The sequence below is a fragment of the Loxodonta africana genome, chromosome 9 (genome assembly GCF_030014295.1).
Source record: "Loxodonta africana isolate mLoxAfr1 chromosome 9, mLoxAfr1.hap2, whole genome shotgun sequence".
Taxonomy (NCBI): Eukaryota; Metazoa; Chordata; class Mammalia; order Proboscidea; family Elephantidae; genus Loxodonta; species Loxodonta africana.
In genome coordinates this window covers 49024440-49039312 of record NC_087350.1, presented here as the reverse complement: position 1 = coordinate 49039312, position 14873 = coordinate 49024440, and the positions used below count along the sequence as shown (strand labels likewise).

Sequence of the window (14873 nt, the reverse complement as noted above, 5' to 3'; positions counted from 1 at the left end):
CAGGCTGTGGGGATCTGGCACTGCCCAGACAGATGTGGTTCCTAAAACACATGAGCCAGGGAGACCTTGAAGAGGTCCTTGTTCATCCCTGCAGCTGGGCTGGGGCTCAGAGCTCACGACACCTGGGCTGCTCTCAGATTACAGCTCATGAGCCCAGTGAGCCCAATGGGAGAGCCAGAATGGAAACGCAGAAGTGGCTTCTCAAAAGGTTTGTAGGATTTGCACTGACCCCTCTGTGGGGTTGTTGTGGAACCTGATAGACAGCGTGGTGTTTAAAGGGGCCGGCCTGGAGCCACATGGGGCCTCCCAGCTGTGTTCCAGGCCCGTGTGGCTTTGATCAGGCTGCTCAGCCTCTCTGAGCCTCGGTGTAAACTTGTGATGGGAAGGATAACAGCGCCAGCTTCCTGGAGGAGTGAGGATTCAGGGAGGTGATGGGGCCCAGTGCTTGGCGCCCTGCCTGGCCCATGGATACTTGAGAACAGCGGCTCTGGCCACTCCTTGCCCCTTACTCCATGGGCCCTGCTCACCAGTCTCTGCTGCTGGGCCTCACTAAATGAGGGGTCAAACAAGGCCATCTCCTCAGCCCTGGAGACCCTCCACGTGGTATGAGGAGGGCGGTCTTGGCTTTGCTCAAGTGTCCCTTGGTGCCTCAGTCTGGATGTGAACAGCCCTTCCCTCACATAAAGCAATTTTACACGCTTGTCAAGACCCTAGGACTTCCTTACATCTGGTTTCTCAGGTGTCTCTGTGGGAACATCATCCAGATGTGAAACAAGGACTCCCTGGGAAACATGAGAATCAGGCCACAAAGCTTCATGTGCCTCAAGCCTCCTATCCCCACTCTGGCCCTCAATCCCCCCTTCAGTAGGACACTTTTAGGGGTTTCATCTGGGGACCTGGGTAAAACACAGATGCCCATACCTACTTGAATCGGATAACATTGCGAAGAATGGGAATTCCAGAACACTTAATTGTGCTCATGCGGAACCTGTGCATAGACCAAGAAGCAGTTGTTCAAACAGGACAAGGGTATACTGCGTGGTTTAAAATCAGAACAGGGGTGCATTATGGTTGTATCCTTTCACCATACCTATTCCATCTGTATGCTGAGCAAATAATCAGACAAGCTGGACGATATGAAGAAAAACACAACATCAAGCTTGGAGGAAGGCTCATTAACAACTTGAAATATGCAGACGATACAAAGAGGAAAACAAAGAGGACTTGAAGCACTTTCTGATGAAGATCAAAGACTACAGCCTTCAGTATGGATTACACCTCAACATAAGGAAAACAAAATCCTCACAACTGGACCAATAAGCAACATCATGATAAACAGAGAAAAGATTTAAGTTGTCAAGGATTTCATTTTACTTGGATCCATGGACGCAGCAGTCAAGAAATCAAACAACACATCGCATTGGGTAAATCTGCTACTGCAAAGGACATCTTTAAAGTGTTAAAAAGCAAAGATGTCACTTTGAGGACTGAGGTGCACCTGACCCAAGCCATGATATTTTCAGTCACCTCATATGCATTCAAAACCTGGACATTGAATAAAGAAGATCGAAGAAAACTTGATACATTTGAATTATGGTGTTGGCAAAGAATACTGAACATGCTGTGAACTGCCAGAAGAACGAACACATCTGTCTTGGAAGACGTATAGGCAGAATACTTCTTAGCTGTGAGGATGGCAAGACTTTGTCTCACATACTTTGGGCATGTTATCAGGAGGAACCAGTCCCCAGAGAAAGACATCATGCTTGGTAGAGTGTTATCCAGAAAGAGGAAGACCCTTGACAAGATGGATTGACACAGTGCCTGCAACAATGGGCTCAAACATAGCAATGATTGTGAGGATGGTGCAGGACTGGGCAGTGTTTTGTTCTGTTATACATAGGGTTGCTGTGAGTCAGAACCAACTTGACACCTAGCAACAACAGCAACTGAATCAGAATATCCGTGGAGGAGCCCAAGAATCTCTCTTAAAATTCTCTGCAGAGATCCCAATGCAGCTAGTCTGTTGCCCAGTGCGTGGGAGAAGCTTTCCACAGTGCCTCCCTAACTTGGCACCTGAGGCAGCTGCAGCTGCCAGCCCACAGAGGCCATCAGTGCCCACTTGCTGGCCCCTGCCTCTTTCCCCCCGGGCTGGGTTTCAGAAGCCAGGCTTCAGGAGCCAGATGGGAAGGCCACAGAGCGCTCAAGTGAGAAGCCGAACCCTCCCAGAGTGGAAGTTCTCAGAGAGGTAGAGACGTGGGCAATGCAGCTGAGGCTTCACAAATTCAGAAACAGAGAAAAGAGCAGCATTGCAGCCCAGGGTGTGGGAGGACCTGGGGCACAGGGAACTGGAGCACCAAGCAGAACAGAGGAGGCTTAGGAGAAGCAGGTGGGGCCCTACTGGGCCCCTTCAAGAATCTCACTCCCCCAAGACTGTGCTGGGTCAGGCCCACCACCTGCCTTTGGGACCCTCCATGACTGCCCAAGCCACTCTTCAATGTCCGTCTGTCTACCCCTGAGCCTGACTCCTTCTGCTTGACCTGTGGCAAGCCTTTTATTCAACCCCTGTGCCTGACCCCTTTCTCTCCTGCCACCTGCCCTTACCTGGCCAGTCCTCCAAGGCCCCACCCCCTGCCCTCTGAAAGGCCCCCCTCCCTGTGCACTGAGGCTCTTACATGATCCATGGAAGGGCCAGCCTACATTTGCTCACTGTTGGTCTGACCCCACCCCTGAGCTGCACCCCTGTGAGTGCAGACACCTGTCCCAGTGCCCATTTGCTCTGGCCCCCCGCTGAGCCCGCGACGCTGGGGCTTTGCCCAGCCCCATATCCACTCACTCTGTGACCTTGCGCAAGTCAGCCCTTCCCTGGGCCTCTGTTCCCTCAGCTGCAAAACAAGGGGTTGGAACAACCTCTTACCAGCCTTTCTCATTCTGGAGTCCTCTGAATAGACCGTTACTAGAGACAGTGTTTTTTATAAAAAAAAAAAAAAAAAAAGCATTTGCTTACTTATCCTCTATTGTATTTGGTTAAAGGTTTTCAGACAGTGATTCTTCACCTTGCCTGACCGTTAAAATCATCGAGGATGCTTTTCAAACTCGCTGAGCCTCTGCGCGGGACCCCCACCCTGTGCAGTTAAATGAGAACCTCGCTAGGTGGGGCCCAGCCATCACAGACCACCGACTGGGCTAAAAGTTCCCTTGACTCTGATATGCAACCAGGACTGACAAACCATTTTCAGGTTTTTAGGGTGTTTTCCCATGAATTATCTTAGTTGGTTCTCAAAACACCTTTGTAGACCAGACAGGTCGTATTGCCCCCTCTTTTTGCCCCATGAGGCTGGGGGGGTAAGGAGTCACCATCTTCGACTGACTGAACATGACTAGCAATGAGAAAAGGCTTTTGAAAGCTGGGACTCTCGACATTGAGGTTTGAGAAGCCTGATGCAGTCAGTGGCAGGGTCTCCCGGCCAGAGGCACCGGTTTCAGGCCCCCAGGAACGCCCCTGACAGTGATGTCTCTTTTCTGGGAAAGGCTGCTCAGGCCTGGGGCTTCCACGTTGCTGTGATGGCCGCCTGTATCCACCAGAGGGCGCCCTGGCGCGGCGCTGCTCAGCTGGCCTCAGCTCTGTGAACCCAAATGCTTTTTAATTGAAAATTTTTTTTAATTCAAAAAGGATTTGCTGTTTGTACGCGAGTGCAGGTTTTCCTTATGCAGGAGGCTAATGTCTTGAGTAAACAGATATCTGGGCCCAAATCCACCTTCAAAGGTACTCACTGTTTGCCCAAGGGAGTAAAAGGGCTTCCAGAAGCGCCCCTAGTCTCTTGGGCAAACACTTTAGGGACAAGCAATCTCAGGCAGAGGACAGCGTCCGTGAGAAGGGTTATCCGCAGCCTAAGGGGGATTATGTCGGGGACATATGTTGAAATTTCATTTGGGGAGTTAGGGAAAACAAGAGGTGGGGGTAGCACTTTTCTCTGGCCTCCAAGATAACCTAAAAAGGGAGGAAATCCCAAGGGTGCAGCCCTCATTGGGGTGGGGTGGGGTGGGGTGGGGGATGAGGTCTGTGCACTGCTCCAGCAGACCCTGGCCTCTCGGTGTACTCGGGCCGCAAGCCAGGAAAAGGCAAGTGTATTTGCGGCTTCTCCTCGCCCCCTCCAGCCCCAGAATTCAAGTGAAACAGGAGTTTAGCAGTTCATCCTTGAAGGCTTGTCCACTCCCTGTTCCTGCAAGCACCCTGTCCCAACTCCTGGCCACAAAGGCTGCTGTCTTTACTCCCCACCAAGGCACTTCTGCCCTCGTCAGCCGCTGCCCCACCCTGGAAATGGTCTGCTCACCCTCATCTCTTACCCACCTTCCCACCCAGAAGACCACAGCGTCCTCTTCTGGGCCCACCCCTGTAGCATCCAGGCCTGCAGACTGGCCCGTGCCCTCTGACTGTGGACACTTTGCAACCGATGCCTCAGTGTCCCTTCCCTGGCTCTCTATGGCTGACCAGCCCTCAACAAATCAAGGAGCCAGACTGCCCCATACACACCCTGCCATCCCCAGGAGCCTGCACAGAGCCCCACGCAACCTGCTGAAGAGCAGAAGTGACTGCAGCTGAGAACTATCCCCCCAGCACTTGACGCAGCCACAGCTGGCAGCTGACACTGGTCTTTCCCCCTCGTTTGAGGAGTTGCTTCGCCTCTGCTGACTGCCCGGGCATCTCCCAGGCACGTGCCTCCCCACATCCAAAGTGGAGCCCCCAGCCCCCATCTCCAAAACCTGCTCCCCCAGCCTGCTTCCCTAGCCCACCCATCACCTTCTTCTCCTGGCCCCCATCAGTTCCCTGAGCCCTAACTTCACGTGGCCTCTGACCCTCCCTCTGCCCACTCCCTTCCACACCTTCCCAGGTTCCATTCATGGAGCCACGAAATTGTCTAAGCTGGTCCCCTGTTTAAAAAAAAAAAAAATGACCCTATAGGACAGAGTAGAACTGTACCATAGAGTTTCCAAGGAGCAACTGGTGGATTTGAACTGCCGACATTTTGGTTAGCCACCGAGCTGTTAACCACTGTGCCCCCAGAGCTCCGGTTCCCTGTTACTCCATGTGAAATCCCCAGATCAGTAGCGTTCGGTCACCTGGAGCTGCTTGAAAATGCAGAACCTCAGGCCCCACTCCAGACCTACTGAGTCAGAATCTGCATTTTAACGAGACCTCCAGGAGACTGGTGTTCCCATTAAAGCTTAAGAAGTGATGATCTTAACAATCTTCTTGCAAGCCTGCACGTCTTGCCCTGGGTGCCACCCTCTCCCTGCCCCTGAAGAGCAGCCCAGTGATACTTGACATGTCCACATTGTCACCTGTTGTCTAACCTTCCCCCGCCCCCAGAATGGTTCCTGCCACAGTCTCCAGGTGTTTTTAGTGGCCATGCCCACCAGTCTCCGCTGCTCGGGCTTTGCTGTCACCTCTGCCCCAACCTCTCTCTCGTCCCCCAGGCACCCATCACCTGGGCCACATCTCGGTGTCCTCTCCCTTTCTCAAGGGCATACGCCTGTCCTTTTGTCTTCTGACCCTGTGTGCTTTTCTCAAACCATCTCCACACCTGTAACTCCAGGTATCCCCGAGTGCTTACAATTCCCAAGCCCTTATCCCTGTTCGTCCCCGGATACTCCCCAGGGACCTCACACTCAGCCAGCAGCCAAACTGCTCACCTGTTCTTTCCTTGAGCCTGCTTTTCTCCTGGGCTGCTCCTGTGTGTTAATGGCCTAATTGCCCACTCTGTTGTCCCGTGGAAACAGTCGTCCTCAGCGCTCCCTTGTTCCACTTCTGTCTGCAGGCCACGCTGGTCCTTAACCCTAATCCTCCATCCCATCCCCTTTCTGCCTCTGGCTTCTACAACCCAAGGTTCTCACCAGAGTGAGCTTTTGTAACATAATCTGCATATTCTTAAATCCTGCCCCGCCCCCCAGTGGCTTTGGAAGGGGAGGGCGGGGGGCCTTGGCTGGAACCCAGGGCAAGTTGTGTGCATTTTTTGGGTGGGGAAAGACCTCCAGCATGGGTGTTATCCATGACCCATGAAACATTAAAAGCCACTCATCAGCAGGATAGAGTGCACGCAGGACTTGGGGCCGGGCCCCTACTGGCCTTTCCACCCTCACCCTCACCCCCACCACGCACAAGCCCATCTGCTCACAAAAGCTCTGCGCCTTTGCACCTGCTGTTCTCTTTGGTCTCAGTGCCCTTCCCCACCCTGCCCCCCAGCCAGGCTCCTCTTCACTTAAAAGACTCAGTTCAAATGTCACCTGTTCCATGAAGTTCTCCTTGCTCCCTTCAGGCTGCGGAGCAGTTGTGGCCTCACCATGTCCTGGGCAGCCAACCTCGGAAGTGTTGTTCACGTATCCCTCCCTCACTACCCTGTGAACCCTGGGGAGCAGGGGCTGCGTGGGGTTGTGCTGGCCCCAGCGCCCAGCACAGGGCTGATATCATAATATCATGGGTGCTGATAAAAGCAGGGAGGGAATGGATTTGCAGTCATGTTACCTGCCATGCACATACCCAAGCAGCCACAAGGTGGCAGTATCGTCCTGGGCTTTGCCCAAAGGTCTCATCTGGGACTGCTCCGCATTCCATCCCACATTATGGGAGCTGGCGTTGCAGACCATGTCCTATGCCCTGGTCTTTTGAAGAACAGGAACATGAGGGGCTGCGGGCTACTTTGATTGGTTATCTCAAGTATCCGACAAATATTCATTGAGTGAATGCTTGGTGCCAGGGCAGAGCAGGGCGGGATCCTTAACCCACCTTACCCCATTCCATGCTCACAGCAGTCCCTGGAAGTAAGCATCACCCCATTTTAGAGCTCGCTGAGGTTCAGAGGAGGAAAGACCTGCCTGAGGTCACCCTGCAATGTCAAGTCCTCCCTTCCCCACTGCTCCTGACCACAGATGCTGTATGTCGGGGCCACAATGTCATGTCCTCTCTCTCCCCTTGCCATGTGTCTCCTGGCCTTATGCCTCCGGTGGCTGCAGGCTCAAGACGGCACAAGGCTGCTTACCCCACTGCTCATACAGAGATGGGCCAGCCCAGGCCTTGCCCCTGCCCTGACCCCAGCCAAGATCACCATCTGCCTGTCCCAGGTCCGCCCAGTGGGACTGTCAGCAGGGGGTGGCCAGGGTAACAGCACTGGGCATAGGTGGTCCACTGGCTGCTGCAGCCTCCCTCGTCATTTCCTCTTTAGGAGAAAAGACCCTGAAAGGCCTTCTGCTTCCCTTCACTCTTTAACGACTTTGAGGTCCCGCTCTGACCCCTGAATGCTCATCAGCGCCTCAGCTGCTCTCCTTGCCCGCACGGCCATCAGGAGGGCCTCCTTGCTGCGGTAGCTCACTGGGTGGGCACAAGGGCCTCACCGAGCCTACGCTCGGCGAGCCTCCCTGTGGAGCCCCTGCCCTGCTGGGTGGGTTCCTGGGACACCGCAGTCTCCCAGTGCTCGTCTGCCTGCTGGGACGGCTCCCTTCCCGAGTGGCCTGTTGGTGGGGGTGTCCCTGAGGAGCTGGCGTCATGTGCAGGCCAAGTTCAACTAGGGCAGCTCCACTTTCATCTGTTTTATGCGGGGAAGCCCTGGATAAGGTTTTTTTATGGAAGTCCTGCTAAAGGTTTTTTTTTTTTTTTTTTTTTTAAAGTTTGACAACCACTGGCTAACTTAATCCCCCATTTCGTAAAACCCATATGACCACATGGCTGCCTTGTGTAGCCTTCCAGGCCATTTCCCACCCTGCCCCTGCAGCCTCATGGCCCTCAGTGCCCGCTGCCCAGCCTGGTGGCCCGCAGGCCCGTCTGTGCCAGGGCTGGGCAGTCCTCACTGGCGTCCCTGCCCATGCCCACTCCACTGCCTGGAATGCCCCTGCCCACATTGAACGTTGAGTCCCACCTGGTCTCCCAGAAAAACTGCAGGTGTCCCCTCCCCCTATCCACCATCGGAGTACCTGCCCCATCTTTGCATTCCCTTCAGACCAGGAACTTACCTGTACTCATTTCCGTGGCTCAGGGCCAGAGTTAGGTAAGCTTGGTTCTTGTGCATGAGGGTCGGGCTCCTGGCAAGGGGAGGCAGCACCAGTCAACCAAGGGCAGGGTCACTGAACCAGGCTGCTGCTGGTGCTCCTGGCTGTGACGTGCATGGAGCTTCAGGGAGGACATGGTGCAATCCAAAGAGGCTCGGGGAAGCCCTTTCCCATGTCCTCTGTGCATCTCACAAAGTGACTGTCACAGACAGTGCCCAGGGAACACCAAGCCAACCAGGCCACACCAGGTTGCAGAAGCAGAGGGTCTCCTAAGCCTTGTGGCGGAGGCCCAGCCTCAGGTCAGGTTTAGGGTCAAGTCCTAGATCTGCCACTTACTAGCAGTGTGACCATCTCCTCTAAGCAGGAGTACAAGGGCATCCTGCTAGTTTGTAAGAGGTGATGCTCACCACAGGCTTGCTGTTGGCGCCACAGCCTTGGGCACTGCCTTGCAGGGAGCAAGGCAGGGACTGTGAAAGATGCCATTGTCCCCAAACTCATCAGTCCCCAGCAGCAGCAGAAGTGTGTCTATACCTGGCTTGTACAGCAACCACAACACAGAAACACACACCTTCCCACACACACTCACAGCCACTTGTACACACAGAGGGCAACTCCACTGACCCCCAGACTCACCCATCATTCTTGTGTTGGGGCACTCAGCAAGGTGACCAGCCCTTCTCTTTGTCTTCTCTGAGGTATGGTGGGGTTTCTCTGGGTTCCTCGTGGACTGACTGTGCCTCTCTGTCCCCCATTCTCCCCCTCCCCCACCCCCGCAGTATGAGTACAGCTTCCGCACGGAGCAGAGTGCCGCTGCCAGACTCCCGCCCAGCCCCACCAGGTGTCAGCAGATCCCGCAGTCATGAGGAGCTGCGGGGAGAAGACGAGCCTCCTGCCCAGACTACTGAATGGGGGCCCGGCTGGGGCTGGGGCTGCAGTCACCCCCCTCTTCGCCCCATCACTCCCACCCATCTTCTCTCCCTCCCCGGACAGAAACCCTCTACCAACAGCCAGCCCTCCCACACGCCTTGCAGGCCTTATCTGGGAAACCCTGGACTTCTGATTGTTACGTTCTTTGTCATCAGCTTGCCTGTCATGACACTCCAACCTCCCTGGGGACCTTGTTCATAATTGCAACTAATCTGTGTGTGTAGTGACCAGCGGCTCCTAACTCATCTGTGTAATGACCAGTTGTCCTGCAAAACCCTCATGCACCACAGGAGTCACCCCCAAGGACCCGGTGACGCCCACCTGCTCCCTCGTTCCTGATGCCCCCACTGGAGACCTCACTAAGCCGCTACTTCCTAGGGTGACTTTGCACAGGACCCTCCAGCCTTGCTGATGGCCCCAGATCCAGGCTGTCAGGGAATAAGTCACTCAGGCTGATGGGATCAAGTTACCCTAAGCACTTTCGGCAACCCTGAGAAAACATGGCGGGAGGAAGCCAGTAGCCCCTGGATGGGCCCGAGCCCAGCTCTTGGCTTAGTGTAGACGTCCTGTGGACTCAGTGGCCCAATACATATGCTGGGTGTTTGGAGGCAGGAAGTGTTTTACGTAGCAGCCTTCTGGGGGAGAAGGCCGAGGGCTGAGGGTAGCCTGCTTAGACATGAGTCTTGCTGCCCAGGGTGCTGTGCTCATCCGGTCACTCCTTTCCCCAGAAGGCTTGAATGCTCACGTGCCAACAGCAGCTCCAACTGCCTCAGCCAGCTGCCCTGACCACAGTGATTATAGGGACTGGCCCTACAGGACCTTGGGCGACCACCAGAGTGTGTGGTCACCTGGCCTTAGAAGGTACCCAGCCCAGCACTTGATGGCATCTGCTAACAGGAACACATTGTTCAAATGAACAGAAGTCCATCTGACCCAGCTCACCAAATGTGAACCAGAACTGACATTTCTGCCGAGAGTGTCCATTGTTGCCAATTTGGACTCGGGCCCATTTGCCATGAGAACAGTGGCTGTTGCTGCCCCACAATGGGCTTGTTTTGCATCATCCAGCTGTCAGGGTGCTTCCTCTCTAATTCCATCAAACGTTGGTATCTTCACTCTTGGGGGTCCCCAGGTGGTTGGCTGTTTGGACGGGGTGGTTGATGAGTGTGTCTGGAGGCTGGAGTGTGTATGGACCTGGGAAAGTCAGTGAGGTTCCCCAACCAAAAGTCGGGACAGGAGAGCCACAACCTCAGCCAGGCTTAGACACTCCCTCTGCAGTTCACAAGATGGCAGAGCTGTCTGGCTGGGCACAGGAGGAACCAGAGGAAGAACTGGCCAACATGGTTAGGAGGGGCAGCTGCTGTTTAAGAGGTGGGGCTGGGGTGAAAAATACTCATGTACCTGCATCAGGCCCCCTGTGTCCAAACCCCTGAGACCCTCTTGTGGACCCAACTCTTTTTGCATTGTCTGTTGATCTTCATTTTGGCCAGAATATGCTCGGTCAAGCCTTGATACCTCTGATTTCTGTGTACTAGGAAAGTGGCTGCCTCTCCTCACCTTCCCTGAGGATGCCCCTTGTGGAGGCTGGCCTCCCTCTGTCCCCCACACAGTGTGGTGGTAGGAAAAGCCCCCACCCCCACCCGAAGAGGCCTGTGAGATCAAGATGGGAGTCCCTGTGGAAAAGCTATTGTGGGATTGACGTGTAACCAGGATTTCTGAGGAACTGGATCCACTAAAATAAGCTAGTTGTGTTTCTGGGGAAGTTTAGGGGCACTGTGGAGCCCAGTGGAGTCCCTGGGTGGTACAGATGGTTAAGCACTTGGCTACTACCTGAAAAGTTGGCTGTTAACTTACCCAGAGGCACCTTGGAAGAAAGGCCTGGCAATCTGCTTCCAAAAGGTCACAGCCATGAAAACCCTATGGAGTACAATTCTACTCTGAAACACCTGGGGTTATCATGAGTTGGGGCTGACACGATGGCAACAAGGTTGGTTTTTTTGTTTGGTTAGTGGAGCCCAGAGAACCTGTGTTTACTGTTGCTTTAGCCCTGGTGGCACAGTGGTTAAGAGCTCAGCTGCTAACCAGAAGGTTGGCAGTTCAGATCCACCAGCTGCTCCTTGGAAACCCTACGGGGCAGTTCTACTCTGTCCTATAGGGTCGCTATGAGTCAAAATTGACTCAGCGGCAATGAGTGTTTGTTTTTTGGATGGGTGGCTGATCCCAAACCGAGTGATGTTGTGACTTGAAGCCCAACAAAGGGAGGTAACATCCAGCAGGCCTGGGGTGGGGGGATTTGGGGAGAAGAACTCTAATCACTCCGTCTAGTTCATGTTGGTTTGGGCACTTTGTGTTTCAGTCCTGGTCATGAGATAGTCCTATGAGTTAATGCCCAGTGGCCCTTCCCTCTTCTCCCTTTAGACCGAGGCCTTCCTATAGCTCTGATGGGGCCTAGAAGGTTCAAAGACAATAACCTTGTCAGCAAGTAAGAGGGCGAACTGAGCAGTGAGGGCAGTTGCTGGAGGAGGAAGGAGAAGGAGCCCACAGCTCTCCATTCACTCCCTGTCATGAGGCCCTGCTTGAATCATGACCCAGCCAGGCCCACACAGGCCATGTTCATCCTTGACAAACCACCAGGAAGGAGGACAGACCTGTATGAACTGCTAGCTGGAAAAACATCCTCAATAGCATTACAGAATTAGTTTAAATATAACCTTGACTGTGAATGTTGTAATAAATGGCAGCTTAAAATAAGCAGTGACAGTGTTAAGGACAATTTGGTGTCTGTAGTAGCATTTAGGCTGCTCCTGACCCTCAACTTCTTTGCCGTCTGAGAGGTGGGTGAGGACGAGCAGCATGTGGTGTGGCTGTAGGGGTGTGTGTGCGCGTGTGTGTACATGTGTGTGCACATGTGCCCACCCCATGTGGGGGCTTGTGCAAACTCCAGTAGAACTGATACTTGGAGCCTTGGCTCATACTAGGAATTGTGAGACCTTTTGTTTCTTTTTTGAGAAAGTGCTTTTCTTCACAACCTTTTTTTGCCACCATGGGGAGGGAAGGACAGGATTTTCTTGGATATGTGAAGGTTGCGACCTCACCCTTGGATCCCCATGCCCCAGCACACCCCACCACTGCTGCTGGTCCCTCTCCAGCACCCCTGCCCCTCCAGAGAAGACCTGAACCAGAGCACAGCTGTCCCCATTGCCTGTCCTTTCCCTCTGAAGTCAGTAATGCATCTTCCAAGGGCCTTGAAAATGGCACAAAGGTGATAAGGAGTAGGTAGATTGCTCCAAGTTCACTTGCAAGTTTATAATAAAGCCTTTTTCCCCCACCCCAAGTCCAAGAACTAATGCCAGCTACAGCCCTCGGCTACTTGGAGAGATGAGGACCCTGGTCCAGGTGAGTAAAGAGTAGCTAGGGCCTCTTCCCTGATGGCAGAGGCCGTTTTGCGTAGCAGAGCCGTCAATGCTGGTCAGCCACCCTGCTTGCCTCCTGCCCCTTTGTAATCAGCAGGGCAGGTGGGGGACAAGTTCTGACAGGTTCTAAGCACCAACTCCTTGCCAGGCACCCAGCTGGGCACTTAAGCACATTGTCTCCGGTCGTTCAAAAATATATATATATAACCCCGGAAGTGGGTGCTTTTACTCCTTGTTACAGATGAAGAAACTAAGACTTGTCCATGGCACATGGCTGGTAAGTGGCAGAGAAAGGATTTGACATTTGACCTCAAGTTTTGTCTGGCCCCATAGCCACTGTGCCAGCTGGCCCTTCATAAGCACATGCCTCATGCTGACCTTTTGTTTCCATCCCTTAACGGGCTCCCCAGCCCCTGGGAAGGGACCTGCTGCTGGCCAGCATGAAGGTGTCACTATACCCCCACATATAGGTGCTGGGCAGGTCAAAGGCTCTCCTGCTCCAGTCACCCCAGCAGGCAAGGGCTACCTGAGGTAGGCAAGCTCCAGGTCTGAGTGCTCCCTAGGTCTGGGGGCTCCCAAGGTCTGTGGGGTTCCCAGGTATGTGGGCTCCCCAAGTCTGCAGGCTCCCCAGTTATGAGGGCTCCCTGTGGTCTGTGGGATCCCCAGGTATGTGGACTCCGAGGTCTGCAGGCTCCCCAGGTCAGCGGGCTCCTAGGTCTACAGGCTCCCAGATAGGAGGGTTCCCTGTGATCTGCAGCTTCCCTGAGAACCCGGTGGGCCTGAGGAGGAGGGCAAAGAAGGGCTTTGACAAAGCAGTCTCGAGCTGCCGAGGTGCACAAAAGCTGAGCTTGTTTAATTCAGTTCACTGCTGACCTTAACCCCAGAGCCTGGGGCAGACCAGGCACCGTGCTTTCATCCTCTAGGCCAATGGTTCCCCCACTGGGGTCCTTCACCTGTTCAAGGTGCAGGCCCAGGGGATTGCTGTGGCTGTCACTACGATGAGAAGGGGCCTCTGTTCGCCCAGCGCAGGGTATGCAAGCCGCTGTGCCCCAGGCCTGGCCTCAAACAAGGAGCCAGCTGTGTGTTCACCTGAGCAACGCCGTCCTTGCTGCGCATATTTATTTGAGGTGACTCTTATACTTGGCAAAGAGGAGTTTTACTGTGTGATTGCCTGTATTCTTAATATAATTTGTTAAATAAACGTTTGTTTTAACCTCTTTCCCCTGTTTGCTGCTGTCTCTGAAACCACCGGTGGACAGTGTCCCTCAGAGGATCCTCCTAGGCTCTGGCCTCGCACCCCCAGGCGGGGCCAGCTGCAGTGCTTGGGGAGCAGTTGGCCATCACCTGGCCTTTCACCTTCCAGAAAGAGCTGGTGGGCTTCTTTGCCCCTGTTTAGTTTAGATGGCTGGTTATCTGCCAGAAGGATCCAGGAGGGACAAAAAACAAACTATTATTCTCTGGAAACAGCCCTCCAGGAATGCTCCTTGAAGGAGAAAATCCCAATTGCCATGAAAGCATGTGAAGTGCTAGCGTTTAAAGGGTCGCCAGTGAGGAATGCAGAAGTGCCCTTTCATCTCATTTGCCCCAGAGCTCTTGTCTTCAGGTTGGCCGCCTGGCTGGCGTGTGGAGGGACACAGCGCGGCTCAGCTCCGGGTGCGTTCAGTCCTGTCCCGACTGCTCACCTGCTTGCAAGATGCCTCTCCACATCCCAGGTGAGGGGCTGCAGGGCCCCGGGACAGGCAAGGGCTCCTTTGGAGGAACCATCAGTTCAGGTTTCACTATCAAAGCTCTTTGCCTCCTTTATATGTGACCTTTGCATTTTTCAGCTAGACATTGCAGTCGCGCTGTAACTGCCTCCAGCCCTGTACCTGCTAGACTCGCAGCCTCCCCTGTCAGCAGAGACAAGCTGAGAACAGGCCCAGTTAGATCAGTGCCCATTGTGATGGGACCACGAGGGTCCCCAAAAGAGTGTCCGCACCTACAGTCCTGCTCCTTCAACCCCAGCCCCACCCCTTCGGGGATTTCACAGGTCTTTTTCCCACAGTAGAAAGTGAGGAAAAGCTATCCAGAGGGTTCCATGAGAAACTCATGGAAGGGCAAAAAGAACAATTGACCTGGAGTTTGAAGAGCTGGATTCAAATCCTGGTTCTGTCACTGACTGACCATGTGGCTTTCAGCTATTTACCTGACACAGTTTACCTGTCAGAATGGGGGCAGTCACCCTCCCCATGGCTTACCCTAGGATGATCCAATGAGATAATGTTCACCGGGCACTGAGCACACAGCAGGCGGAGGGCCCTTGACCTCAAGGACATGGCCTGTTTGGAAGAGGCCTCAAACACTGCCTGAGAAGGCCTTTGGACCAGGATCTGGGCCTGGGGAGAGCACCTTACAAAGAGGCCTTTGATCTGCAGGGGACTAAAACCCATACACAGTAACCTAAGCCAAGGAGGAGTTAGTGGTCAGACCCAGAGGAGTCTCAAGAGTCGTGAG

At 54.0% G+C, this 14873-nt stretch overlaps 1 protein-coding gene across 2 annotated transcripts in view; it reads left to right on the top strand.

The window, feature by feature from the left end:
* Nucleotides 1–13616, top strand: part of MVB12B (multivesicular body subunit 12B) — a 181814-nt gene extending 168198 nt beyond the window's left edge. For both annotated transcript variants that reach the window (XM_023544912.2, XM_064291426.1), the window contains exon 10: nt 8817–13616. In XM_023544912.2, the coding sequence (XP_023400680.1) occupies nt 8817–8903 (87 nt within the window). In that variant the 3' untranslated portion in view covers nt 8904–13616. The remainder of the gene's footprint in view (nt 1–8816) is intronic.
* Nucleotides 13617–14873: the final 1257 nt, after the last annotated feature.